Source organism: Dryobates pubescens, chromosome 18 (assembly GCF_014839835.1).
Source record: "Dryobates pubescens isolate bDryPub1 chromosome 18, bDryPub1.pri, whole genome shotgun sequence".
Lineage (NCBI taxonomy): Eukaryota > Metazoa > Chordata > Aves > Piciformes > Picidae > Dryobates > Dryobates pubescens.
Window position 1 is genome coordinate 22,351,566 of NC_071629.1, and position 27,384 is coordinate 22,378,949.

At 54.9% G+C, this 27,384-nt stretch overlaps 1 protein-coding gene across 6 annotated transcripts in view; it reads right to left on the minus strand.

The window, feature by feature from the left end:
* Window positions 1-1,398: 1,398 nt before the first annotated feature.
* LOC104307897 (kelch-like protein 13) overlaps window positions 1,399-27,384 on the minus strand; it is a 121,986-nt gene continuing 96,000 nt past the window's right edge. For all 6 annotated transcript variants that reach the window (XM_054169546.1, XM_054169545.1, XM_054169542.1 and 3 more), the window contains 3 exons: window positions 16,704-17,499; window positions 4,140-4,253; window positions 1,399-1,933 (listed from right to left, as the gene is read on the minus strand). In XM_054169546.1, the coding sequence (XP_054025521.1) occupies window positions 1,446-1,933; window positions 4,140-4,253; window positions 16,704-17,499 (1,398 nt within the window). In that variant the 3' untranslated portion in view covers window positions 1,399-1,445. The remainder of the gene's footprint in view (window positions 1,934-4,139; window positions 4,254-16,703; window positions 17,500-27,384) is intronic.

The following is a 27,384-nucleotide window of genomic DNA, read 5'->3' on the forward strand; positions in this document are numbered from 1 at the left end:
TGTAGGTTATAAAAGACTCCCAGCCTCTGCAGGGTTCACTTCCTGTGTAGTGCTAATACAACTCTCAAGTGATTTGAGTCTCTCCCCTCTGCCTGGGGGAACTTCCAGCTGCTCTGAAAGCAGCCAGGCAGGCAAGGATGGGGACAAGGGATATGTCCAAAAGACTCTGTGGAAAACAGGGAGGTAGCTCAGGGCCCCTTGGCAGCTCTTCTCTCATGGTTCACACTGATGTGGTCCTGCCTCCCCCTGCCATGGGTGGTGCACAAAAGGGAAAGGAAAAGGGATTTCAGCTTCAGTGACAGGCTGTGTCCAGAGCCTTCAGGCTGGCCTGGTGGGGCTGCCCAGTGTAAGCTAAGAGGTGACCTCAAGAGCCAATACACAACAGGGAGAAGAGGCCCAGCTCAGACAGGTCCCAGGCAGCATCTTCCCACCTGGCTCAGGGGAGCACACCTGGGTTGCTTCACCACTGAACAAACATTCTAGGCCAAACAGACAGCACAGACAATGGCAAAGTCTTGGTTGCTGTGGGGTTGGGTTGGGCTTGTTGGGGGTTTTTGTGTCCTTTTATTGTTTTGTTTTCCTCCCAGTAACTGTATGAAATGCTGCAGGCTAAGCCTCCCAAGGAACTACTGAAGGGGAAAGAGAAAACAGAGAAGAGACTTCTATGATGCAGTGCAGAGGTCCAGGGGTGGTGTTCCTGCAACCTCAGCAGTGCAGGGGTGGTGTTCCTGCAGCCTCAGCAGTCCAGGGGTGGTGTTCCTGCAGCCTCAGCAGTGCAGGGCTGCTGTTCCTGCCCCCTCAGCAGTCCAGGGGTGGTGTTCCTGCAGCCTCAGCAGTGCAGGGGTGGTGTTCCTGCAGCCTCAGCAGTCCAGGGGTGGTGTTCCTGCAGCCTCAGCAGTGCAGGGGTGGTGTTCCTGCAGCCTCAGCAGTGCAGGGGTGGTGTTCCTGCCCCCTCAGCAGTGCAGGGGTGGTGTTCCTGCAGCCTCAGCAGTCCAGGGGCGGTGTTCCTGCCCCCTGAGCAGTCCAGGGGCGGTGTTCCTGCCCCCTCAGCAGGGCAGGGGCGGTGTTCCTGCCCCCTCAGCAGTCCAGGGGTGGTGTTCCTGCCCCCTCAGCAGGGCAGGGGCGGTGTTCCTGCCCCCTCAGCAGTCCAGGGGTGGTGTTCCTGCAGCCTCAGCAGTGCAGGGGCGGTGTTCCTGCCCCCTCAGCAGTGCAGGGGCGGTGTTCCTGCAGCCCCCTGAGCAGTCCAGGGGCGGTGTTCCTGCCCCCTCAGCAGTCCAGGGGCGGTGTTCCTGCCCCCTGAGCAGTCCAGGGGCGGTGTTCCTGCCCCCTCAGCAGTCCTGGGGCGGTGTTCCTGCCCCCTCAGCAGTCCAGGGGCGGTGTTCCTGCAGCCCCCTGAGCAGTCCAGGGGCGGTGTTCCTGCCCCCTCAGCAGGGCAGGGGCGGTCTCTAGGGGGCCGAGAGCGGAGACTCCCGGGACGGGGAGCCGGTGTTGTCCTCCGGGGGGAAGACGGTGAGCGTGCAGGCGCGGATGCCGCCCAGGGACTCCGGCAGGTCGAAGACCTTGTGCCACTCGTCCTTCTCCGGGTCATACTTCTGCACGATCTCCACCATGCAGCGGTTGTTCCAGGAGTAGCCTCCCACCACGTAGATCTTGTTCTCGAAGACGGCCACCCCCACGTCGCTCTGCCCGCGCAGCATGGCGGCGATGGGAGTCCACTGGTCGAGGGCCGGGCAGTAATACTCGCAGCTCAGGACGTCGTCGTAGTCGCTGGTGCCCCGGAAGTGGTTGCCTCCGATCACGTAGAGCTTGTCCGCCACGGTGCACATGCAGTGCAGGCCGCGCACCGTCGTCATGGCGGCTTTCTGAGTCCATTTGTCCGTGTCGGGGTCGAAGCACATCAGCTCCTTCTGGAAAGTGTCGTGGGTGATGCCCCCTGGGGAGAGAGAGCAGGGCTCAGAGCGGGGCTGGGCAGCCGCCGCCACGCGGCAGCCGCCGGGAGCGGGCACCGCCGCCAGCAGAGGCCTCCCGCCCCGCGTGGCCGCAGGGCTACTCCACTGACAGAGACTTCTCAACGGACCTTGGCTCTGAAAAGCTGAGCTTGGACAGAAACCACCTGAACAAGGACAAAATACTCCTGAACAAGGACAAAAACTACCTGAACATGGACAAAACCCACCTAAACATGGAGAGAAACCACCTGAGCATGGAGAGAAACCACCTGAACAAGGACAAAATACACCTGAACAAGGACAAAAACTATCTGAGCATGGACAGAAACCACCTGAGCAAGGACAAAATACACCTGAATATGGACAGAAACCACCTGAACAAGGACAAAAACCACCTGAGCATGGACAGAAACCACCTGAGCATGGACAGAAACCACCTGAGTATGGACAGAAACCACCTGAACAAGGACAAAATACACCTGAACAAGGACAAAATACACCTGAACAAGGACAAAAAACACCTGAACAAGGAAAAATCCACCTGAGCATGGACAGAAACCACCTGAACAAGGACAAAAAACCACCTGAGCATGGACAGAAACCACCTGAACAAGGACAAAAAACACCTGAACAAGGACAAAAACTACCTGAACAAGGACAAAACCCTCCTGAACATGGAGAGAAACCACCTGAACAAGGACAAAAAACACCTGAACAAGGAAAAATCCACCTGAGCATGGACAGAAACCACCTGAACAAGGACAGAACCCACCTGAGCATGGACAGAAACCACCTGAACAAGGACAGAACCCACCTGAGCATGGACAGAAACCACCTGAGCATGGACAGAAGCCATCCCTCCTCTAGTGCCTCGTCACATAAGTGACCCTTGGCAGATCCAAAGCCCCCCCAGCCTGTGCCTGTGCTCCATTTGGGCAGGCAGAGTTCTTTGCTGACATTTGTTCAGGTTTCTGCTTCTGTTTCTGAGCACCAAGACTCCAGGAACTCATTTCCCTGTCAAATCTATCATCCCATCCTATTGTCTTTGAAGTGGTCCTACCCCAGAGCAGAATTAGCTTCAGAAAACCTTTCCCCTCAACTTGAACTGAAGAGAGAGAGGACAGAGAGATTTAAATGTGCAGAATATCCCAGCAGCTGCCTAAGGGCACTCTGTGTCTTCACAGCTCCTCCATGGCTGCCTGCAAAAGCAGCTGGAGAGGCTTGAGGGGAAATCAGAGGGCAATTTCCCATCAGTGGATGCAATGTTCCACCTTTCCACGAGGTCAGCAGGCAGGTCAGGCAGCAGTCACACCAATTTCAGACACTGTAGGCTTATTAGCCATGGTTTAAAGAGCATAATGCAACTCTGTCTGAGGTGCTAAAACCCATGCAGAGAGCAGGCTGCTGCTGAGCAGCCTCCTGCTGGGCTGCCCACGCTGAGCCATCTCGCTTGGGTAGGGAGCAGGCAGAGGTGGCTTGGAGTCACAGGCTCACAGGATGTTAGGGGTGGGAAGGGACCTCTGGAGTTCTTCCAGTCCAACCCCCTGCCAGAGCAGGAGCAGAGAATCCAGCACAGGTCACACAGGAATGCATCCAGATGGGGCTGGAAAGGCTCCACAGAAGGAGACTCCACAGCCTCTCTGGGCAGCCTGCTCCAGGGCTCTGGGACCCTCACAGGGAAGAAGTTTCTCCTCATGTTGAGGTGGAACCTCCTGTGCTGGAGTTTCCATCCACTGCCCCCTGTCCTATCTGAGCAGAGCCTGTCCCCTCCCTCCTGACCCCCAGCCCTCAGCTATTGATAGACATTGATCAGATCCCTCTCAGCCTTCTCCTCTCCAGACTAAACAGCCCCAGGGCTCTCAGCCTCTCCTCCCCAGGCAGTGCTGCAGTCCCTTCAGCACCCTTGCAGCCCTCCCTTGGACTCTCTCCAGCAGATCCCTGTCCCTCTTGAGCTGGGGAGCCCAGAGCTGGATGCAATATTCCAGGGGAGGTCTCAGCAGGGCAGAGCAGAGGGGGAGGAGAACCTCCCTGGCTCTGCTGGCCACACTCCTCTGAATGCCCCGCAGAATCCACTTGGCCTTCTTGGTCCCCAGGGCACATTGCTGTCCCCTGCAGAACTTGCTGCCCAGCAGCACTCCCAGGCCCTTCTCCAGGGGGCTGCTCTAAGGCAGGATGAGAGGAAGTCCTTACCTGAGATGTACATCAGTCCCCCATAGACAGTGCCGGCGTGGCCGTAGTGGGGTTCGTTCATCTTGGCGACGTAGCTCCACTCGTTCAGCCTGGGGTTGTAACACTCCACCGTGGCTGTTTGGGACAGAGAACACAACCATGGGGAAGCTGCCACGGCAGGCTGGCTTGCAGGGCAGCTGCAGTGGCAGCAGTATGCTCACAAACAGAGGAAGGACCGAGGAGAAATGTTACTGAGCTGAGAAAGAGTGGAGGGAACCTCAGGAGACAGCACAGAACCACCTCAGGTTTGTCCCAGAGGCACAGGAAGGATGGCAAAAACCTTCTGGCATTCCTGCCTTCCACTTGGCTCATTCCCATTGCTGTGTGACACACAACCTGTGCTGGCTCAGGAACACCTCAGCTGTGGGGCCTCAGAGAAACAGCAGCCAAGCTGGGTGAATGTATCACACAGGCCCAGACTGCCAGCCTGGAAGGGACCCAAGGATCCTCTGCTCCAGCCTCTCCAGGTGACAGTGCAGTTGCCAGGAGCTGGCTCAGCACCCTGGCAAGCTGAGTCTCAAACTGCCCAGTGCAGGGCACTCCACTGCTGCCCTTGGGAGATGATTCCAGGGTCTGACTGTGCTCATGGCAAACATTTTCTCCTGGAATGCAATGGGAATGTCCCCAGCAGTACCTTGTCCCCATCCCCCTTGTCTGTTCTGTGGCACTCCTTGTACCCAGGGAGTCTCCACCCTCCTGGCAGCCACCCTTCATGTCCTGCTCCCTGGTGATGAGGTCTCCCCTGAGCCTTCTCTTCTCAGGGCTGAATTTAGCTTTTCTACCCTTTCTCTACCCTTCTTCTCTCTTTCACAGCTCCCTTCAGTGTCTGCTGTAGAGAGACAGGGAATGGACTTAAACCTAGCTCAGGGAGGACCAAGACATCTGGCAACCAGGACAGAGCCAGCACTGTCCCACCCAAGCAGAAAATCAGGCACTTTGCACTGAAATGGTCCTAAGCCCTCAGAAGGGGGAGAGCAACTCTTGACTAATCTTCTGTTACAGAGTCACAGAGTCATAGAACTGTTTGGGTTGGAAGGGACCTTCAAGATCATCCAGTTCCAACCCTCCTGCCATGGGCAGGGACACCTCCCAGCAGCCCAGGTGGCTCAAGGCCTCATCTGTTACCTTGCAGTGCTCTCTGAAGCTCTCACACAGAGCAGCACATCCAAGTGGCTCATTCAGGCAGCTCAGGAGAGCTTTAACAAACCAGAAGGGGAAACCATCAGTGAAGCCTGGAGAGAAGCAGAGCCTGTGTGGAGGCACAGCTCCCTTTGGGAGCTCTCTGCACAGATCAGACATCACAGAGCTTAGTGCTGAGACTAAAAGAAATGTAGAGCCCAGGAAGAAAGCCTTGCTGAGAAGGGATTCTCTCTTCCAAGTGGGATGGAAGGGACATGGGGTTGCAGCACAAAAAGGCTGAGCAGTAAGAACAGAAAGAGAAAACAGATTTAAGAATGGATCTGAGGAAGCTCTAGAGCTTGGCAGCTTCAGTATGAGCAGAGGGGTGGGAGATCCTGGAAGGCCCTGCAACAGAGTGACCCCACACTGCACAAAGCAATGATCAACAGCCCTGCTCCCTCAAAGACAAAATCCATCTCATTTTCAACAGCTGAAATTAAGGAAAGAGATTCTGATGCTTCTCATGCAACCCTAAAGCTCTGGAGAGAGCTGCCTGTGAGCCAGGAGTGTAAAACTGAACAGCTTGGAAAGCAGCATTTTACTTGCTCCAGAGCAAGCTTTTCTTTCATAGAATCTTAGAATGCTTTAGGTTGGAAGGGACCTTGAAGACAATCCAGTTCCAACCCCCTGCCATGGACAGGGACCCCTCTCACCAGCACAGGCTGCTCAAGGCCTCATCCAGCCTGGCCTTCAACACCTCCAGGGAGAGGACAACCACAGCCTCCCTGAGCAGCCTGTGCCAGAGCCTCCCCACCCTCACTCTCAAGAATCTATTCCCCATCTCCAGTCTCAGTCTCCCCTCTCCCAGCCCAAAGCCATTGTCCCTCATCCTGCACTCCCAGCTGTTGTCCAGAGTCCCTCCTGCAGACACAACCTGCATAGGGAAAGGCACAGAAAGGTGTTCCAGGACTCCTCAAGGACAGTTTGTTTAAGGCAGGCTTGAGTTTTATTTGTAATAAAGTAAAACATCTCTTAAAATTCTAGAATTGTTTCACTTGGAAGAGCCCTCCAAGATCACCCAGTCCAAGCAGCAACCCAACACCATCATGCCCACTAACCCATGGCCTGAAGTGCCATGGCCACAGGGTTCTGGAACCTCCAGGCATGGGGACTCCACCACCTCCCTGGGCAGCCTCTGCCAATCCCTGACCACTCCTGCACCAAAGATATTTTTCCTCATCTCCAACCTAACCCTCCCCTGGCACAGCTTGAAGCCATTTCCTCTCTTTGTATCACCTGAGACTAGGGAGCAGAGCCCAACCCCCCCCTGGCTCCAGCCTCCTCTCAGGGAGCTGTAGAGAGCAGTGAGGTCTCCCCTCAGCCTCCTCTTCTCCACACCAAACACCCCCAGCTCCCTCAGCTGCTCCTTCCCAGCCCTGCTCTCCAAACCCTTCCCCAGCTTGTTTGGACCTGCTCCAGCTCCTCAATGTCCTTCCTGCAGTGAGGGACCCAAAACTGACCACAGGACTCAAGGCATGGCCACATGAGTGCTGAGTCCAGGGGGACAATCCCTGCCCTGCCCCTGCTGGCCACACCATTGCTGCTCCAGGCCAGGCTGCTGGAGGCCTTCTCAGTGTTTTGCCCTGTTGGGTATCCTGCAGGCTTTGTGTGCCCAAGAATGAGTGAGCCAGCCATCAAGCTGGAGACAGGCTCTTGCCCAAGCACAGGCACAAAGAATGGATGCCACAGCTTACACCTAGGAGCTGTACTCCTGGGTGCTGCCATCTGACAGCAGGTGCAGTGCTTGCCCAGTCCCTAGGTAAGCCTTGGCTCTTGCTTGGATAAAGGTTGAATCCATGTGGAGACTGCTTGCTAAAAAGGGAAGCTCCATTCTGCTCTGCTCTATTTAGCAACTGAAAGGAATTAAAAAAGGAAAGAAAAAGAGGGACAGACATCTGAAGAGCAGAGCAAAGCAGGTCTGATCTGCAAGCAATTATAGCTGGCCCACTTCTGCCCTGCCAGCAGGGCCCTCCCGACCTGCTGCTCACTGCTGTGCTGCACCAGAACCCAGCACTGCCTCTGCCTTCACAAGAACAAAAGGATTCTCCTTCTGCAGTGCTTCACTCCGTGCTGAGGGGAAGAACTTACACTTCTGATACACCCTAAGGAGAGAAAGAGCAGAGTGGAGAACCTGAAGGGGCTCCAGGAGAGCTGGGGAGGGACTTGTGACAAGGGCTGGGAGGGACAGGATCAGGAACAATGGCTTTGAGCTGGGAGAGGGGAGACTGAGAGTGGAGATGAGGAGGAGATTCTTGAGAGTGAGGGTGCTGAGAATCTGGCACAGGCTGCCCAGGGAGGCTGTGGCTGCTGCCTGCCTGGAGGTGCTGAAGGCCAGGCTGGATGAGGCCTTGAGCAGCCTGTGCTGGTGGGAGGGGTCCCTGCCCATGGCAGGGGGTTGGATCTGGAGGATCTTGAAGGTCCCCTCCAACCTAAACCATTCTAGGACTGTATGAAAGCAATTGCCAAGCCATCAGCAAGCAGCTGAAGATGACATTCAGTGCTGGGCAACTCTTTGTCTCAGCCTGCACTATGGATGGCACACTCCTCATGTCACCAAGAGAAGATGAAGTGGGTTTACATTTATAGAGTCATACAATGGGTTGGCTTGGAAGGGACCTCAGAGATCATCCAGTTCCAACCCCCTGCCATGGGCAGGGACACCTCCCACCAGTCCAGGCTGCTCAAGGCCTCATCCAGCCTGGCCTGAAACACCTCCAGGCAGGAGGCAGCCACAGCCTCCCTGGGCAGCCTGTGCCAGAGTCTCCCCAGCCTCACACACAAGAATTTCTTCCTCATCTCCAGTCTCAGTCTCCCCTCCTGAAGCTTAAAGCCATTCCCTCTTGTCCTATCAGCACAAGCCCTTGTAACAAATCCATTCCCAGCTTCCTGGTAAGCTCCCCACTGTCCCCACACTGCAATGACATCAGGCACCTGAGAAAGGAGGCTGTTGACACCAAGGCCCTTCAGCTTCTGATGTGGCTGTCAAACACCCACAGCAGAGCTCAAGTACTGCTTGACAGCCTTGCACACAACTCATTCCAGCTCAAATCTGCTGTGCTCCAAAACAAAGCCAATTATTTCCCAGCTGAAAAACTCCCTCCTGTTCTCTTTGGTTGTTCTGCAGAGCTGCTCCCCTGTTTGCTTGCAAGCTCCTCCACCTCTCTCTCAACAAGGCAAAGGAACACAAATCTGTACAAGTTCAGCTGCTGAAGGTGCCTCCTGCCTTTAGAATAGAATAGAATAGAATAGAATAGAATAGAATAGAATAGAATAGAATAGAATAGAATAGAATAGAATAGAACAGAACAGAACAGAACAGAACAGAACAGAATTAACCAGGTTGGGAAAGACCTCAGAGATCATCAAGTCCAACCTCTCACTCAGCACCATCTGATCAACTAATACATGGCACCAAGTGCCTCATCCAGGCTCTTCCTAAACACCTCCAAGGATGGGGACTCTACCACCTCCCTGGGCAGCACATCCCAATGGCCAATCTCTCTTGCTAGGGAGAATTTCTTACTCACCTCCAGCCTAAACCTCCCCTGGCACAGCTTGAGACTGTGTCCTCTTGTTCTGGTGCTGGCTGCCTGGGAGAAGAGACCAACCCCTACCTGGCTACAACCTCCCTTCAGGGAGTTGTAGAGAGCAATGAGGTCTCCCCTGAGCCTCCTCTTCTGCAGGCTAAGCAACCCCAGCTCCCTCAGCCTCTCCTCACAGGGCTGTGCTCCAGACCCCTCCCCAGCTTTGTTGCCCTTCTCTGGTCACCTTCCAGCAGCTCAACATCTTTCCTGAACTGAGGGGCCCAGAACTGGACACAGGACTCAAGGTGTGGCCTGAGCAGTGCTGAGCACAGGGCAGAATGACCTCCCTGGAGAGGCACCAGGATTTCTCTGCATCATCCCCAGGCAAGGTTTTGTTCTCAGAGCACTCAGAAGAGCTTCCTGAAGCTAAGTTTGTCTCCTATCCAGCACGAGACTGCTGGATTCACCCTGCTGACAGCATGAGTGATGCACATCAGGCTTTAGTTGTGCTGAGCTTCTGATCTAGTCATTACCATAATCCAGGGGAGGCAGGCAGGCCTCATTTGAATAGAATTAAGCAATGTGAAGAAGACTCAAAGCTTTGGCATCCCAGGGGATGCTGCTCTGCACTCCTCCTGCAGTGCCATCTGTGATGCTGCTGGAGGGGGACACAGGCATCTACCACTTCTCTGGCAGCAGCTTCTCACCTGTCCTAAGGTTGATTGCAGCAGCACTCAGCAGCAGTGGGGGATGTCCCAAAGCCCAGGACCTTCATTTGCTGACATCATTCCTCAAATGCAGCTTGCCTCTGCAGAACTCAGAGCTGACTTAGGGCGAAGTTAAACTGAGTCCTCACTCGTTTTGGCCCCAGTGTGGCAAGGAGCCACTTCAGAGTAAGCTCCTATGGAAGAGGTCCTCCATAGACTCACAGAAACATTCAGGTTGGAACAGACCCCCAGGATCACCAAGTCCAACCCAGAACCCTGCTCTCAAGGCTCACCCCTAAACCATAGCCCCAAGCACCACAGCCAAACTACCTTCAAACACAGCCAGGCTTGGGGACTCCACCACCTCCCTGGGCAGCACATTCCAGTCCCTGACCACTCTGCATGGGGAAAATGTTTCCTAATGTGCAGCCTAACCCTGCCCAGTCACAGCCTGAGGCTGTTCCTCTTGTCCTGTCACTAATGACCTGTGAGCAGAGACCAGCAGCAGCCTCTCCACAACCTCCTGTCAGGGAGCTGTAGAGAGCCATGAGGTCTGCCCTCAGCCTCCTCTCTTTCACACTAACCATCCCCAGCTCCTTCAGTCTCTCTCCATCTGATTCCTTCTCCAGGCCCTTCCCAGCTTCCTTGCCCTGCTCTGCCCTGGCTCCAGCACCTCCACATCTCTCCTGAATGGAGCTGCCCAAACCTGGCCACAGCACTCGAGGTGTGGCCTGGCCAGAGCTGAGTGCCAGGGGACAATCCCCTGCCTGCTGCTGCTGCACACAGCATTGCTGTCCCCAGCCAGGAGGCCTTTGGCTTTCTTGGCCCCCTGGGTACACTGCTGGCTCCTATTCCAGTTCCCACTTTGGCTTGAGAGCCCCAGGTATTACTCAGAGAGCAAACAACCCAGCTGGGTAATGATCTGTAGAATCATGCAAGTGTTGAGGCTAGAACAGACCTTTGAGATCCTCCAAACCAATCACTCCCCCAGAGCTCACAATCCACCGCTGCTGCTGAGCCACTGCCACTAACCCACCTGGCACCACATCCACACAGCTCTGAAACCCCTGCAGGGGTGGTGACTCCAGCACCTCCCTGGGCAGCCTGGCACCGTGCCTGAGAACCCTTGCTGGGAAGAAATTGTTCCTAACATCCAGCCTGAACCTCCCCTGTGCAACTTGAGGCCATTTCCTCTTCTCAGTGCCTGTGACCACAAGAGAAGCTTTGCCACAAACAAGGGGAAGTGTTTGAATTGAGGCTTAAACATCACAGAGGGCACCTGGCAAATAAATGACTTTTCCCCTTGCTGGGCAGAGGGTCAGAAGGATATGTGACTGTCCTCTCCTGCACTAGAAGTCCTCTCTTTCTGTCTTGATTGCAGCGTGGTAATGAAGGGGTTGATGGATCTGTGCTTCAGAATCATAGAACCAACAAGGTTGGAAAAGACCTCAAAGATCACCAAGTCCAACCCATCACCCAACACCTCCTGACAACTAACCCATGGCTCCAAGTGCCACATCCAATCTCCTCTTCAACACCTCCAGGGACAACCCAACACCCAGCACCACACTTGGTAGAGTTCAGCATTGGACTCAAAGATCTTCAAAGTCTTTTCCAACCACAGTGATTCTGTGATCCCCTACAGTGCTTCAGGAAAAGCCCAAGCCCCGCTCAGAGCCTGCAGCATGTGGACAATACCTAACTCCACTCATGCTCTAATGCCTGAGGGCACAGCTGCTGCCACCAGCACCAGGCATCAGAACTGAACTCTTTCAAAAATGGGCTAAAAAAGGTTATTAATAGGTTTGAGGAAAGAGCATCCAGGTCTCTGCACAGCAGCACTTTTGCAACTGCCTGCCTGTGAGCTCTGCCCCAGGGCTCTGTGAACCAAACCTTGCATCCCCTTGGTCTCTGGCCTCTTGTTCGTAGCACCACAGATTGCTTTAGGCTGGAAAGGACCTTGAAGGTCATTTCCATGTCCTGCTGGCACTGTTCCAGCTGAAAAGACCATTTTTCCTCTCTATTATTCATAGATTCATAGAATGGTTTAGGTTGGAAGGGACCTTAAAGCTCATCCAGTTTCAGCCCCCTGCCATGGGCAGGGACCCCTCCCACCAGCCCAGGTTGCCCAAGGCCTCATCCAGCCTGGCCTTCAACACCTCCAGGCAGGAGGCAGCCACAGCCTCCCTGGGCAACCTGTGCCAGTCTCTCCCCACCCTCACTCCAAAGAATTTCCTCCTCATCCCCAGTCTCAGTCTCCCCTCTCCCAGCTCAAAGCCATTGTTCCTCATCCTGGCACTCCCAGCCCTTGTCACAAGTCCCTCCCCAGCTCTCCTGGAGCCCTTCAGGTACTGGAAGGCTGCTCTGAAGTCTCCCTGGAGCCTCTCTTCTCCAGGCTGAACAGCCCCAACTCTCCCAGCCTGGCCCCACAGGAGAGGCTCTCCATCCTGGTGGCCTCCTCTGGAGCCTCTCTAGCTGTTCCATGTCCTTTTATGCCAGGGGCACCAGCACAAGAGCAGCACCTCTGAATCTTTCCCCTCCTCATGAGGAGGCTGGTCTCCTCCTGCTGACAGAGTCCTGTCCTCCCTGCCTTCTGGGAGTCTCCTTGGCAGGTGCCTGCTTTGAAATCTACAAAGAACCAGCCAGAACTGTGCGCAGTGCCCGGAGGAGTGCTGCAGGCTTCTACAGAGCCCTGAGCTGTCAGGGGGCTGAAAGCTGTCAGCTGTATTCTCAGAACTCAGCACTTTTCAGAGGCACATTTCCTGCCTTCCCAGGCATGAACCACATCCAGGCCAGCTCACTTGTCCTCACCAAGGAACCCAGCTGCTCTCAGGAGCATGCAGGGGTCCAGCAGCAGCTGCTCATTGCTGCTGAAGACTTCCTGGGGGAGAAGGTGATGTTCTCTGAAGTTCTCAGAAGATTAAACATCTGAACACAGCCTGGGGAAGGCTGGATAAAGAGCCTTTCACCACTCTAGCTCTCATGCCAGTGACTGTCAGGAGCAAACCAAAAACCCTGCTAAAGCAATTCATGTCAGTAACTAGAATCCCTTGGCCCTTTGGCACAAGAGCTGATCTGCTGCAAAGCTGCAGGTGGGCTTGGGGAATTGCTCCTCTCCAACACCAGACTGAAATGAGTTTGAACCCAAGGGCAGCTCCTTTAATACCTCTTCAACACACAGTTGACCTTCTCCTCTCTGGAAAGCCTGGAAGGTTTTTTTTTCTCATCTGAGGAACATGGGAAGTTTCAGCTGGATTTCCTCTGGCAGCTGCCAAGGTTTGTGAAAGAACCCTGCAGATGCAAAGAGCCCTGCCTTGCAATCCACAGGAAAGAAACTGAGGTCAGAGCACCTGACAGGTACCACACAGAACTGGCAGGGCTGGAAGGGACCTCAAGGCTCAGCCAGTCCCAACCCCCCTGCCATGGGCAGGGACACCTCACACCACAGCAGGTTGCTCACAGCCACCTCCAGCCTGGCTGCAAACACCTCCAGGCAGGAGGCTTCCACCACCTCCCTGGGCAACCTGTGCCAGGCTCTCACCACCCTCCTGGGGAACAACTTCTTCCTCACATCCAATCTCAGTCTCCCCACTTCTAGTTTTGCTCCATCCCCCCCAGTCCTATCCCTCCCTGACACCCTCAAAAGTCCCTCCCCAGCTTTCTTGCAGCCCCCTGAAGATCCTGGAAGGCCACAATGAGGTCTCCTGGGAGCCTTCTCCTCTCCAGCCTGCACAACCCCAACTCCCTCAGTCAGTCCTCACAGCAGAGCAGCTCCAGCCCTCTGCCCCTCCTCCTGGCCCTTCTCTGGACACCTTCCAGCCCCTCCAGATCCTTCCTGTACCAGGGGCTCCAGAACTGGACCCCGAGCTCCAGCTGTGGGCTCAGCAGAGTGGAGCAGAGGGGGAAATCACCTCCCTGCTGGCCACACTTGTGGTGCAGCCCAGTATATGATTCAATGCCATTTCCCAGGCCTGGGTGGAAATCCTTGCAGCATTTTTAACAGCATCCTTGCAGCAGAACTGTAGGCAGGTGATGGATTTTGAATTTGGACTGGAGCTGCAGAAGAGCTGAGGTCAGCAGAATCCTGCTTCCCCTCCCTGGGCTCCAAGGCTGCTGCACACCCAGGCTGCCCTGGCTCACTGACACTGCTATTTCAGGTTGATTTTGTTAGGCTTGCAACTTCTTCATTGCCACAACCTCTGCTCTGTTCAGATGGCACAGGACACAGGGACAGCAAGGTGATTAGCTGCTTATTAATTCAGATCATTAGGCAACAGCCCCACGATGAGCAGGTTTTCTGCTCCTCCAGGCAACAATCACTGCACTTCAGTCTGGACACCTGCTCCCCAGCAGGGCATGAAGGTTGCTTTTTGTTTCCAGCTAGATAACCTCTGGAAACCTCTGGATCTGCATCAGAAAATGGCTCTCTAGGGCAAACAACTGATGGCAAAAGAGTTTCCCATGTGGTTTGCAAACAGGTGGCTTTTTGCAACCATAGAATCAGCTTGGAAAAGACCCTGGAGATCATCAGGTCCAACCCTGCTCTGCCAAGCTCATCACTAAACCAGGTGGCTAAGTGCAACATCTAAGTAACTAAATCTAAGGTTGGATCACTGAGTCCAACCAGCAACCCAACCCCACCATGGCCACCCAGCTGTGGCCCCAGGTGCCATGGCCACAGGTTCCTTGAACACCTCCAGGGATGGGGACTCCACCACCTCCCTGGGCAGCACATCCCAATGGTGAACGACTCACTCAGTGAAGAACTTTCTCCTCACCTCCAGTCTAAACCTCCCCTGGCACAGCTTAAGACTGTGTCCTCTTGTTCTGATGCTAGGTGCCTGGGAGAAGAGACCAACCCCCACCTGGCTACAGCCTCCCTTCAGGGAGTTGGAGAGAGCAGTAAGGCCTCCCCCGAGCCTCTTCTTCTGCAGGCTAAGCAACCCCAGCTCCCTCAGCCTCTCCTCACAGGGCTGTGCTCCAGACCCCTCCCCAGCTTTGTTGCCCTTCTCTGGACACCTTCCAGCATCTCAACATCTTTCCTAACCTGAGGAGCCCAGAACTGGACACAGGACTCAAGGTGTGGCCTAACCAGTGCTGAGCACAGGGCACAATGACCTCCCTGCTCCTGCTGGCCACACTGTTCCTGATGCAGGCCAGGATGCCATTGGCCTTCTTGGCCACCTGGGCACACTGATGGCTCATGTTTAGGCAGCTGTCAATCAGCACCCCCAGGTCCCTCTCTGTTTGGCAGCTCTCAGCCACTCTGACCCCAGCCTGTAGCTCTGCATGGGGTTGTTGTGGCCAAAGTGCAGCCCCTGGCACTTGGACTTGTTGAATGCCATCCTGTTGGCCTCTGCCCATCTGTCCAGTCGGTCGAGGTCCCTCTGCAGAGCCCTTCTGGCCTCTGACTGACCAACCTCTGCTCCCAGCTTGGTGTCATCTGCAAACTTGCTGATGCCTGACTCAACCCCCTCATCCAGATCATCAATGAAGATGTTAAAAGAGTCTTTGGGAGTGACTGATCTGCACTGATAACTACAACATGAAGAAACCACAGATGCTGCATCACAAAAGAGGTTTCCTCTGGCTTCACCTAAACACATTTCTCACTGCACCCAAAGATGTCAGTGTGTTTCTGAAGAGCAAATCTTAGCAGGCACAAAGAGCTGCCAAGACACAGCTACGGGCTGGGCTGAAAGCAGCAAAGAGAACAGTGAAATGTCACACCTGGTTTAGATGCAACATTATCCCAGAGGGCCAACCATAACCATTGCAACATTTCAGGTTTACAGCTCAGACAATTTCACAGCAGGGTGGAAACTGCCAGCCTGGGCTGCAGATGCCAGCCTCTGTGCCCCTGGGAAATGCAGTGGGTTGCTGGGGGCCATCCTCCACAGACAGGTCATAGAATCACAGCATGGTAGGGGTTGGAAGGGACCAGTCCAACCTCCCTGCCAGAGCAGAGTCACCCAGGGCTAGGGCAGGTGACACAGAACACATCCAGGTGGGTTTTGAATGTCTCCAGAGCAGGAGACTCCACCACCTCTCTGGGCAGCCTGCTCCAGGCCTCCAGCACCCTCACACCAAAGAACTTTCTCCTCCTGCTCAGGTGGAGCCTCCTGGGGTCCAGTTTGTACTCCTTGTTCCTTGTCCTATCACAGGACACCATCACCTTCATCCTGACCCCCAGCCCTCAGCTATTGACAGACATTGATCAGATCCCTCTCAGCCTTCTCCTCTCCAGACTAAACAGCCCCAGGGCTCTCAGTCTCTCTTCACAGGGCAGATGCTCAAGTCCTCTCATGGCTCTGCCTTGGACTCTCTCCAGCAGGTCTCTGTCTCTCTTGAACTGGGGAGCCCAGCACTGGACACAGGATTGCAGCTGTGGTCTCAGCAGGGCAGGGGGCCAGGAGAACCTCCCTGGACCACCTTGTGCCACACTGTGGCCAGCACTTAGCAGGTACAAATGAAAGCAATTTGGAGGCTAGACTGGGGTCAGGAAGGTGTGCCTATCAGCTAGCACTCCAGGAGAAAACATCAGATGGTTAATTAACAAGTCCCAGCTCTGCTCTGATCTGATTACTCACTCTTACAATAGGACACTGGAGACTGGGTGCAGTGGTCCTTCTCCAGCAGGTCTCTGTCTCTCTTGAACTGGGGAGCTCTAAGCTGGACACAATACTCCAGCTGTGGTCTCAGCAGGGCAGAGCAGAGGGGCAGCAGAACCTCCCCAGCCCTGCTGGCCACACTTCTCTTGCTGCCCCCCAGGACCCCATTGGCTCTCTTGGCCACCAGGGCACCTTGCTGTCCCATGCAGAACTTGCTGCCCCCCAGCACTCCAAGGTCTTTCTCCATGGAGCCTCTAACCTGTCCTGCAGGGCAGCCTCTGACCTGTCCTGGTGCCTGCTGTTCCTCCCCAGAGGCAGGCCCCTGCACTCGTCCTCACTGAGCTTCAGGAGGTTTGCCTGCAGCCAGCTCTCAGCCCGTCCGGCTCCGGTCAGAGGCAGCGCAGCCCGAGGGGCGCCAGCCCCCGCCCCCTGCCCCAGCTCCGCGCCCTCAGCGAGCTCGCTGAGGCTGCCCTGCGCCGCCGCTCCCCGGGGAGCGGCACTCACCCAGCTCCCCCGCGGCGTTGCGCCCGCCCACGGCGTACAAGTGTCCCTTGAGGGCGCTGAGGTGGAAGAAGGTCCTCTTCTCGTTGAGGGAGGCCACCTGCATCCACTTGTTGTAGCGGGGGTCGAAGCGGAACACCGTGTCCACCGCCGTCTTGCCCTTGGTGTCGTAGTTGCTCTGCCCCCCCACCACGTAGAGGAAGTTGCCGATGACGGCGATGCCGTGCTGGTAGCGGGGGGCGTCCATGGGGGCCAGGGCCCTCCACTCGTGAGCCTTCTCGTCGTACATCCGCAGCTCCTTGCTGACCACCAGCTGCTGCCTCAGCACCCCGCCCAGGGTCACCAGGTGGGTGCTGTCCGAGCGGATGGCCGTCCTCTCCGACTGCATCACCGGCTGCATGTAGGGCATCATCTGGTAGTTGCTGGCCTCCAGCAGCAGGTTGACGCAGGTGTTGTCGGTCCTCATGAAGTCCACGGTCTGCACGTAGTTGATGAGGTCCTGGGGGGTCATGAGGGGGAAGCGGATGTTCTTCATCAGCTTGGCGGCGCACTCCATGCGGGGCTCCTCGGCCCGCAGCCAGCGGCAGGCCGCCTTGAAGAGCTCCAGCTCGCTGCAGTGCTTCAGGCTGTTGCTGGAGAGCACGAAGGCCAGGCGCTCGAAGGGCAGCTTGACGAACTCGCCGGTGCTCAGCAGGGCGGGGAAGTTCTTCAGGATGAAGTTGTTCACGTACTTGTCCACCTCCGTCAGGTTGTAGGTGTTGGCGATCCGCCCCACCTCCACGCAGTTCTCCAGCGACACCTGGGGAAGCAGGCAGAGAGAGGCATCAAAGCGCTCGCCCTGAGCCCCCCGCGGCACCAGGGCTGGAGCCCAGAATCACAGAACCGACCTCAGAGAGCAGCGAGTCCAAGCTGCCACCCAACCCCTCCTGACAGCTAAACCGTGGCTCCAAGTGCCACATCCACTCCCCCCTTCAACGCCCCCAGGGGTGGGGACTCCACCACCTCCCTGGGCAGCACATCCCAGTGGCCAATCACTCTTTCTGGGAAGAGCTTTCTCCTCACCTCCAGCCTAGAGGATCAGCAAGGTCTCAGCATTCTGCTGTGCTCCAGGTGGTTTGCACCTGACCAAACCTTCAATGGGATTTATAGATCCATGAGTGCAGGAGCAGGGAGGTGATCCTCCCCCTGTACAGCTTTGGAGACTCCACAACCTCTCTGGGCAGCCAGCTCCAGGGCTCCAGCAGCCCTAAAGAAGTTCCTTCTCATGTTTAAGATTGTCCCCCTGTGCTCAGCTCTGGGGAGGCCACAACTCCAGTGATGTGTTCAGTTCTGGGCCCCTCCCTGCAGGAAGGACATTGAGGGGCTGGAGCCTGTCCAGAGAAGGGCATCGAGGCTGGAGAAGGACCTGAAGCCCACTGCCTGTGAGGAGCAGCTGAGGGAGCTGGGGATGTTCAGGCTGGAGAGCAGGAGGCTGAGGGAGACCTCATTGCTCTCTACAGCTCCCTGAAGGGAGGTTGGAGCGAGGAGGGGGCAGCCTCTGCTCCTTGGTGACAAGAGACAGGAGCAGAGGCAATGGCTCCAAGCTGCAGCAGGGGAGCTTCAGGCTGGATCTCAGGAAATATTTCTGCCCTGGAAGGGATCTCAGACACTGGAAGAGGCTGCCCAGGGCAGTGCTGGAGTCACCACCCCTGGGGGTGTTCCACAGCTGTGGAGCTGGTGTTTAGGGACAGGGCTTGGTGCTGACCCTGCAGTGCTGGGTTGAGGGTTGGGCTGGATGAGCTCTGAGGATGCATTCTGTGATTCTCTACTCCTTATTTTGTAGCAAGGAGACAAGAAACAAGCAGCTGGCATAAATTAATGATGGCAAATCCATTATCCAAGCATGAGACACAGCAATTATACAGCACTTGACCTTTGAAAAGCTCTGCAAACATCTTGGTAAGAAAGATATGGGGGAAATACAACTAAGGGAGAGGCCACCAGCCAAGGTCACAGAGAGCAAGGCAAAAGCAGGTCTCGTCATCAGAAAGGGACCTGGGGGTGCTGATTGACAGCTGGCTGAACAAGAGCCAGCAGTGTGCCCAGGGGGCCAAGAAGGCCAAGGGCATCCTGGCCTGCATCAGGAAGAGTGTGGCCAGCAGGAGCAGGGAGGTCATTGTGCCCTGTGCTCAGCACTGCTGAGGCCACACCTTGAGTGCTGTGTCCAGTTCTGGGCTCCTCAGGTTAGGAAAGAGATTGAGCTGCTGGAAGGTGTCCAGAGAAGGGCAACAAGGCTGGGGAGGGGTCTGGAGCACAGCCCTGTGAGGAGAGGCTGAGGGAGCTGGGGTTGCTTAGCCTGGAGAAGAGGAGGCTCAGGGGAGACCTTCTTGCTCTCTCTGACTCCCTGAAGGGAGGTTGTAGCCAGGTGGGGGTTGGTCTCTTCTCCCAGGCAAGCAGCACCAGAACAAGAGGACACAGTCTCAAGCTGTGCCAGGGGGAAGTTTAGGCTGCAGGTGAGGAGAAAGTTCTTCCCAGAGAGAGTTGTTAGCCATTGGAATGTACTGCCCAGGGAGGTGGTGGAGTCCCCATCCCTGGAGGTGTTCAAGAGGGTATTGGATGTGGCACTTGGAGCCATGGTCAAGCAGTCAGGAGGTGCTGGGTGACAGGTCAGACTCGGTGATCCTTGAGGTCTTTTCCAACCTCATTGATTCTATGGCTCCATGGTTTGTAACGTTATGAAAATTGCTATCATTGGATGTTAGAAGAAACTTCTCCCCTGAAAGGCTTCTCCAAGCCTGGCACAGGCTGCCCAGGGAGGTGGTGGAATTCCCAGCCCTGGAGGTGTTTCAGAGAGGCAGAGCTGTGGTGCTGAGGGCCATGGGTTAGCAGCAGCCTGGGCAGAGCCAGGGAAGGGTTGGAGTGGATGAGCTGAAAAGGCTTTTCCAACAGAAACAATTCAGGGACCCTGCAGCTGAAGAGAGTGGCTCAGCTACCTCTGCAAGGCCACAGCTCAGAGGTTCTTTGCATTCAGTGCATTGCTCAGGAAGGGCTGAAACTGGGTCTCCTACAGCCTGTGCTCCAAATTAAACATGACAAAAATAACTCAAAGGCAGCAACTCCTTTTTTTTATGATTTCAGTTAAAGACATTTTTAAAAAGGGAAAAAAGGAACCTAGGAAGATTCCCCCTAGAAATATCCAGCACATGAAGGGCTGTGGCAGCATGGAGCAAACCCTGAGTTAATTCAGTACTGAACTGAGCACACCTTGGCACCCACCTCTCACACACTGCTGCTGCATCCACCTGTCTGAAGTCTTTGCCTCCTGCATTTTGGAGGTCACTTGGAATCCAAGGCAGGGTAAGGGAGAAAGATGGCAGGGATGGCACAAATTGAAGCAAAAACCCAGGCTGGGTGAGGAGTGGTTTGAGAACAGCCTGGAGGAGAAGGTCTTGGGGGTGTCAGCTGGTGACAAACTCCCCAGGAGCCAGCACTGGTCCCTGGCAGCCCAGCAGGCAGCTGTGTGCTGAGCTGCAGCCAGAGCAGGGAGAGCAGCAGCACAGGGAGGGGATTCTGCCCCTCTGCTCTGCTCTGCTCAGCCCCCACCTGCAGCACTGCCTCCAGCTCTGGGGCCCCAGCACAAGAAGGACCTGGAGCTGCTGGAGAGGGTCCAGAGGAAGCCACCAAGATGATCAGAGGATGGAGAACCTCCCCTGGGGGCACAGGCTGGGAGAGTTGGGGCTGTTCAGCCTGGAGAAGAGAAGGCTTCAGGGAGACCTCAGAGCAGCCTGCCAGGACCTGAAGGGCTCCAGGAGAGCTGGGGAGGGACTTGTGACAAGGGTTGGGAGTGCCAGGATGAGGAACAATGGCTTTGAGCTGGGAGAAGGGAGAGTGAGCCTGGAGATGAGGAAGAAACTCTTGAGAGTGAGGGTGGGGAGACTCTGGCACAGGTTGCCCAGGGAGGCTGTGGCTGCCTCCTGCCTGGAGGTGTTGAAGGTCAGGCTGGATGAGGCCTTGAGCAAGCTGGGCTGGTGGGAGGTGTCCCAGCCCATGGCAGGGGGCTGGAACTGAACTTCTAGGTCCCTTCCAACATAAACCATTCTGTGACTCCATCAATGCACAGGAGAGAACTTTCAGTGGGCCTCCAGTGCAGCCAGCCAGCTCTGTGGTACATATGCCAAGCAAGCCAACTTTCAAGCACTTCCTGCTGGGAACTGCAGCTTCTTTGCACTCAGTCTCCTTCCTCTCCCCCCAGCTTTACTCACAGATTAAGTCTCTGCACATGTCAGTCCTGTTCAATGCTGACAACATCCAAGACTCTGCTTCCCATCATATCTGCAGTGCCAAAAGAATGCAAGCTTCTGAACCTCATGGTTATTTGTACAGAGCATAAAGAGTGAGGGCTGTAATCTTCAAATGACCTTCAGGTCATGACAAAGACTACCAGGCTTTAACACTGCAGAACTCAGCCTGATTGCTGCCCTCTCCCACCAGCCAATTCAAAAGTCTAATGAGGATGGGAAGAGGAGATTTCTGTTTTCCACTAGAGACTGACCCAGCCTGTCCTGTATTAAAATCTGCAGCCACCCAAAGCCTTCTTTCCTGAACAGCCTTCATCCAGTCAAAGCTTCCACATCTTATTCTTCATCTCCAGGAACACCAATCCCACAATCAGGTCCTGTCTGTAAGATGAATGTGTGGCAGACTCTCAGGGGTTAGGAAAGTTAGATATTAGGAAATATTTCCTCACTGGAAGCATTCTCAAACATTGGAACAGGCTGCCCAGGGCAGTGCTGGAGTCACCATCCCTGGGGGGGGTGCTCCAGCAGCCTGTGGACCTGGTGTTCAGACTGGACATCAGGTGCCAGGTTTGGGCACCTCCAGCCAAGAGAGATGTGGAGGGGCTGGAGCCAGGGCAGAGCAGGGCAAGGAAGCTGGGAAGGGCCTGGAGAAGAAATCTGATGAAGAGAGACTGAAGGAGCTGGGGATGGTTAGTGTGAAACAGAGGAGGCTGAGGGCAGACCTCATGGCTCTCTACAGCTCCCTGACAGGAGGCTGTGGAGAGGCTGCTGCTGGTCTCTGCTCACAGGTCATTAGTGACAGGACAAGAGGAACAGCCTCAGGCTGTGACTGGGCAGGGTTAGGCTGGACAGTAGGAAACATTTTCCCCATGCAGAGTGGTCAGGGACTGGAATGTGCTGCCCAGGGAGGTGGTGGAGTCCCCAAGCCTGGCTGTGTTTCAAGGAGGTTTGGCTGTGGTGCTTGGGGCTATGGTTCAGGGGTGAGCCTTGCAGAGCAGGGCTCTGGGTTGGACTTGATGCTGAGGGTCTGCTCCAGCCTGAATATTCCTGTGAGTCTGTGGTTTACTGTTGAGCTTTCAGTGCTAGGTTGAAGCTCAGACTGGATGAGTTTGGACATCTGTTCCAACCAAAGCTACCCAGTCAAGCTACACAGCTACCCTGTGGTATTCTGAGTTCTCTTGTCAAAATCCCCACCCAACATAAACCTGGGCTGGTGGGAGCTGTCTCTGCCCAGAGCAGGGGGCATGGAACTGGATGATCTTTAAGGTCCCTTCCAACCTAAAGCATTCAATAAATCTGTGAATCCATGAGACAGAGGACTGGAAGTATCAGACCAAATCTGGCTGTAGAGTGAAGCCAATACCTAGCAACTGTAATCATGCAGAGAGAGCTGTAACTGTTCCAGCAGCCAAACAACTTCATCACAAGGCAGGAATTTTCACTGAACCTTATTTTCCTTGGGTTTTGACTACTGAGCAGAGCTGTTCATTCCCATTACTCATTGTAATTGCTCATTACAAAGCAGAAGTTCCAGCAAACACTAAAAAGCTTCCCATAAAATAAAGGTCAAGCACAGCACAGCCTTAATACAGCCTGGAAAGCCAAATGCAAAAGCCAAAGCACTTTCCTGAGAAAGCAGCTGAATTAATGCTTTGAAATTTCAAAGCAATCACTTCCCAAGCTCTCCTACGAGCTTCTGCCTGTACAATGCTGCAAAACTGGGCACAGAGCAAAGTGACTGGAGGCAGGAGAACCCTGGAGAACAGCTGAGGAGAAATAACATCCCCAACAGAGCTGAGCTCTCTAGCTTGGCACCGCAAAACATTTAGCTCTCTGCTTTTCTCTGCCTCAATGGCTGCTAGCACCAGAGAGCTGTTGAGCTTGGAAGAGGCCTTTGAGATCATCAGGTCCAAGCTCAGCCAGAGCTCACAATCCACCACTGCTGCTGAACCACTGCCCCTGAACCACAGCCCTCAGCACCACATCCAGGCAGCTTTGAAACCCCTGAAGGGATGGGGACTCCAGCACCTCCCTGGGCAGCCTGGGACAGGGCCTGAGAACCACTGCTGGGAAGAAATTGTTCCTAACATCCAACCTGAACCTCCCCTGTGCAACCTGAAGCCATTTCCTCTTCCTAGCCAACATTAAAATGCCTCTATCACCACAAGAGAAGCTTTGACACAAAGTCCTGTCACTTGTTGAATGTGAGAGGAGACCAACCCCCACCTGGCTTCACCCTCCTTTGAGGGAATGGAATGGAATGGAATGGAATGGAATGGAATGGAATGGAATGGAATGGAATGGAATGGAATGGAATGGAATGGAATGGAATGGAATGGAATGGAATAAACCAGGTTGGAAGAGACTTTTGAGATCATCAAGTCCAACCTCTCACCCAGCACCATCTGATCAACTAAACCACGGCACCAAGTGCCTCATCCAGGCTCTTCCTAAACACCTCCAGTGGAGTTGCAGAGGGAGATGAACTCTCCCCTCAGCCTCCTCTTCTGCAGACTGAACAGCCCCAGTTCCCTCAGCTGCTCCTCACAGCCCTTGTGTTCAAGACCCTCCACCAGCTTGGTTGCTCTGGTTTGGACCTGCCCCAGCACCTTGATGTCCTCCTTGGAATGAAGAGCCCAAAAATGAGCCCAGGACTCCAGGTGTGGCCTCAGCAGTGCCCAGTGGAGGGGAAGCACTTCCCATGGTGTGTAGAAGAGCTTCCATCCCTGAAATCCTCCATGTTTCAGTGGGCTTCCACCTGGAGAAGTCCAGAAACAACAGCACAGAGATGTGACCAGCTTGGAAAACAGACCCAGCAGCAGCCCTGCCTTGGAGAAAGGGAATTCCTGGGGGCTGGCAGAGCTGAGCCCAGTGTCAGATCCCAAAGTGCCCCCAGACCAGTCCCAGGGCACCTCCTGCACACTGTGGCTTTGTGCTGGCTTAGGCCTGGGTTCTGCAGAGCACAGAACCCCTGCAGGCAGCCTTGGCCCTGGGAGGCCCTGGGTGATTTGTGACTGGCAGGGAGAAGAGCTTGGGTTATTTCTTTGAAGGCTTCTGGGCTCCTCCTCTCCTGTCTCACCTGGCTCCTCTTTCATAAAGGCCTTAAAGCAGTTCCCTGTTCTTAGTCTCCCTGGCCCTGCTGCTCAGCACTTTGTCCATTGGCCTCTTGTCAAGTGGGGGGAGCTGGCCATGAGGAGATGAAGCTGGGCAGTGCTGAGCATTCACAGGCTTTAGAGCTGATCCTGATGGCTCCTGTTGGCTGTTTGAAGGTTTTAGTCAGGTTGGTTGTACAGTAAAGGGAAAAAGAAACAGCAGCAGAAGCACCCAGAGGGAAGTGTTTGAGGAGCAGCATGAGCCTGAGAGGGTGAATGATCTTGGTAGGGACAGAAGTAGTTAGAGCATGGTTGGCCTTAGTGCTCTTCAAGGTCTTTTCTAACCAATACAATTCTATGATTGTATGAATCTATGAATCACAGAATGTCAGTGGTTGGAAAGGACCTTGACAGATCATCCAGTCCAACCCCACTGCCAGGGCAGGGTCACCCAGGGTAGGCTGCACAGGAACACATCCAGAAGGGTTGGAAAGTCTCCAGAGCAGGAGACTGCACAGCCTCTCTGGGCAGCCTGCTCCAGGGCTCAGCACCCTCACAGCAAAGAAGTTTCTCCTTACATTCAAGCAAAACCTTCTGTGTTCCAGCTGGTGCCCACTGCCCCTTATCCTCTCACAGGACACCACAGAAAGAGCCTGGCCCCTTCCTGCCCCCCACCCTTCAGATAGTGATAGACACTGATCAGATCTCCTCTCAGCCTTCTCTTCTCCAGGCTAAACAGCCCCAGGGCTCTCAGCCTCTCCTCATTACACAGATGCTGCAGTCCCTTCATGCTCCTCACAGCCTCCCTTGCACACCCTCTAGGGTATCCCTGTCCCTCTTGAACTGGGCACCCCAGAACTGGACACATGATGGAAGCAGAGACCATCTTGGTCCATTCTCAGCTAAGCAAACTCCTGCAGCAGGAGGACTTACAAACACTGAGATGTCAGTATCTGAGTTTGCTGTTACAGAGATGACCTGCAGAAGGAATCCCATGCTCTTAAGCAGCATTTTGAAAGGTACAGCCCAGACATCAATTTCCACTGCTTTCAATTGTTGTCTTTAATTTCAGCATCACATCTCCTTCTCCTGCAGCCTAGGCCTTGCCTGAGTGCTGTAATTCACTTGGATACCCTTCCCAGCTTTCTCTTCTCCAGGCTGAACAGCCCCAATTCTCCCAGCCTCTGCTCACAGGGGAGGTTCTGCAGCCCTCTGATCATCTTGGTGGCCTCCTCTGGACCCTCTCCAGCACCTTCAGGTCCTTCTTGTGCTGGGGCCCCAGAGCTGGAGGCAGTGCTGCAGGTGGGGGCTGAGCAGAGCAGAGGGGTTTGGTGAGGGGTCTGGAGCACAGCCCTGTGAGGAGAGGCTGAGGGAGCTGGGGTTGCTTAGCCTGGAGAAGAGGAGGCTCAGGGGAGACCTCATTGCCCTCTACAACTCCCTGAAGGGAGGTTGTAGCCAGGTGGGGGTTGGTCTCTTCTTCCAGGCAAGCAGCACCAGAACAAGAGGACACAGACTCAAGCTGTGCCAGGGGAGGTTGAGGCTGGAGGTGAGGAAGAAATTCTTCCCAGGAAGAGAGATTGGCCATTGGAATGTGCTGCCCAGGGAGGTGGTGGAGTCCCCATCCCTGGAGGTGTTTAAAAAGAGCCTGGATGAGGCACTTGGTGCCATGGTTTAGTTGATCAGATGGTGCTGGGTGATAGGTTGGACTTGATGATCTCAAAGGTCTCTTCCAACCTGGTTAATTCTGTTCTGTTCTATTCAGAGGGGCAGAATCCCCTCCCTGTGCTGCTGCTCTCCCTGCTCTGGCTGCAGCTCAGCACTCAGCTGGCTCTGGGCTGCCAGGGACCATTGCTGGCTCCTGGGGACTCTGTCACCACCTGACACCCCCAAGGCCTTCTCCTCCAGGCTGTTCTCAAACCACTCCTCACCCAGCCTGGCATTGTGCTTGAGGCTGCCCTGACTCAGCTGTCACATCTCTTTCCTCACCTGCCTTGTTTCATCCATGCTGGCAGAAGCCAGGAAAAAGCTTTCACTAGAAGGCAGTTCCCACTTCCCAAGGAGAATCTGTCACAGCTCTCCTTTGGAAAACCAGCAAAGAGTGAGAGATTGGTTTGCCATCCAGTGTGAAGGGAGCATGCAATGCTTCTGCTCAGCACAGCCTCAAAAGTAAGCCATGCACCAAGCCTGGAAAGGGGAAGGGAAGGAGGAGGAAAAAAGGTTGTCATTAAAGTTCCCTCTCCCCAGACAGTGGGGTCAGGACCTGAGATTTTAATCTTGCTAATAAATGAAAATGATCAGGGCAGCTCCCAGCCATGAACAGACTGCGCTGCATTGAGCTACAGTGTGCTGCTCTGCAGGACAAACTCTGCTCCAGCTGCACAAAGGCAATCATGCTGCTCCAGGCTTGCTCATGCAACTCACTGCCACTGGTAGGAGATGAGAGGGTTGCAGCTCTAAGGGCTGTCCCCTGTTTACAAAAGCTCTTATTCTGGTGATTGTGGAGGAAATATTGCTGAGCAGGCATTCAAAGCCTGTTCCAGGTCTAGTAAATCACAGAAACAGAACTGCTTGGGTTGGAAAAGGCCTCTAAGATCACCCAGTCCAGTTACTGACCTAACACCACCATGCCCACAAAACCATGGCCCCAAGTGCACTCTCCACACATTTCTTGAACCCCTGCAGGGATGGGGACTCCACCACCTCCCTGGGCAGCCTGTGCCAACCCCTGACCACTCATGCAGCAAACACAATTTTCCTGATCTTCAACCTAACCCTCCCCTGGCACAGTTTCAGGCCATTGCCTCTCCTTCTATCAGCTGAGACTAGGGAGAAGAGCCCAACCCCCAGCTCACTGCAGCCTGCTTTCAGGTAGCTGTGGAGAGCAATGAGGTCTCCCCTCAGTCAACAGACTCAGCCACCCCAGCTCCTTCAGCCACTCCTCCTAAGACCTGCACTCTAAATGTGGCAGCCAGCACGGGGCTGCTCCTCTCATACAACCCAGAGCTCTGCAGGCCCTTCAGAGGATGTTTTTCTAAGCACCTGACCATGGTCACTGGCAGACAGCAAAGATGCAAAGGTCTCTGTGATGATCACGACAGCTGTGGGCTTTATTCCTCAAAACACAAAGGCTCCAAGCAAGTCCTTAGCAGACAGCAACAGCAGCTCACTCTATTGCTTTCCCCCAGTTTAACTCACCAATAGCTTCCCTAGGGAAGTGGCTGCTTGAGTCAGACCAGAGCTGTGGTGTCACCTTCCAGCTGAGTCTCTGCCCAGGAGCTGCCCTGCCTGCAGTCAGCAGCACTTTCTGCAGTGGCT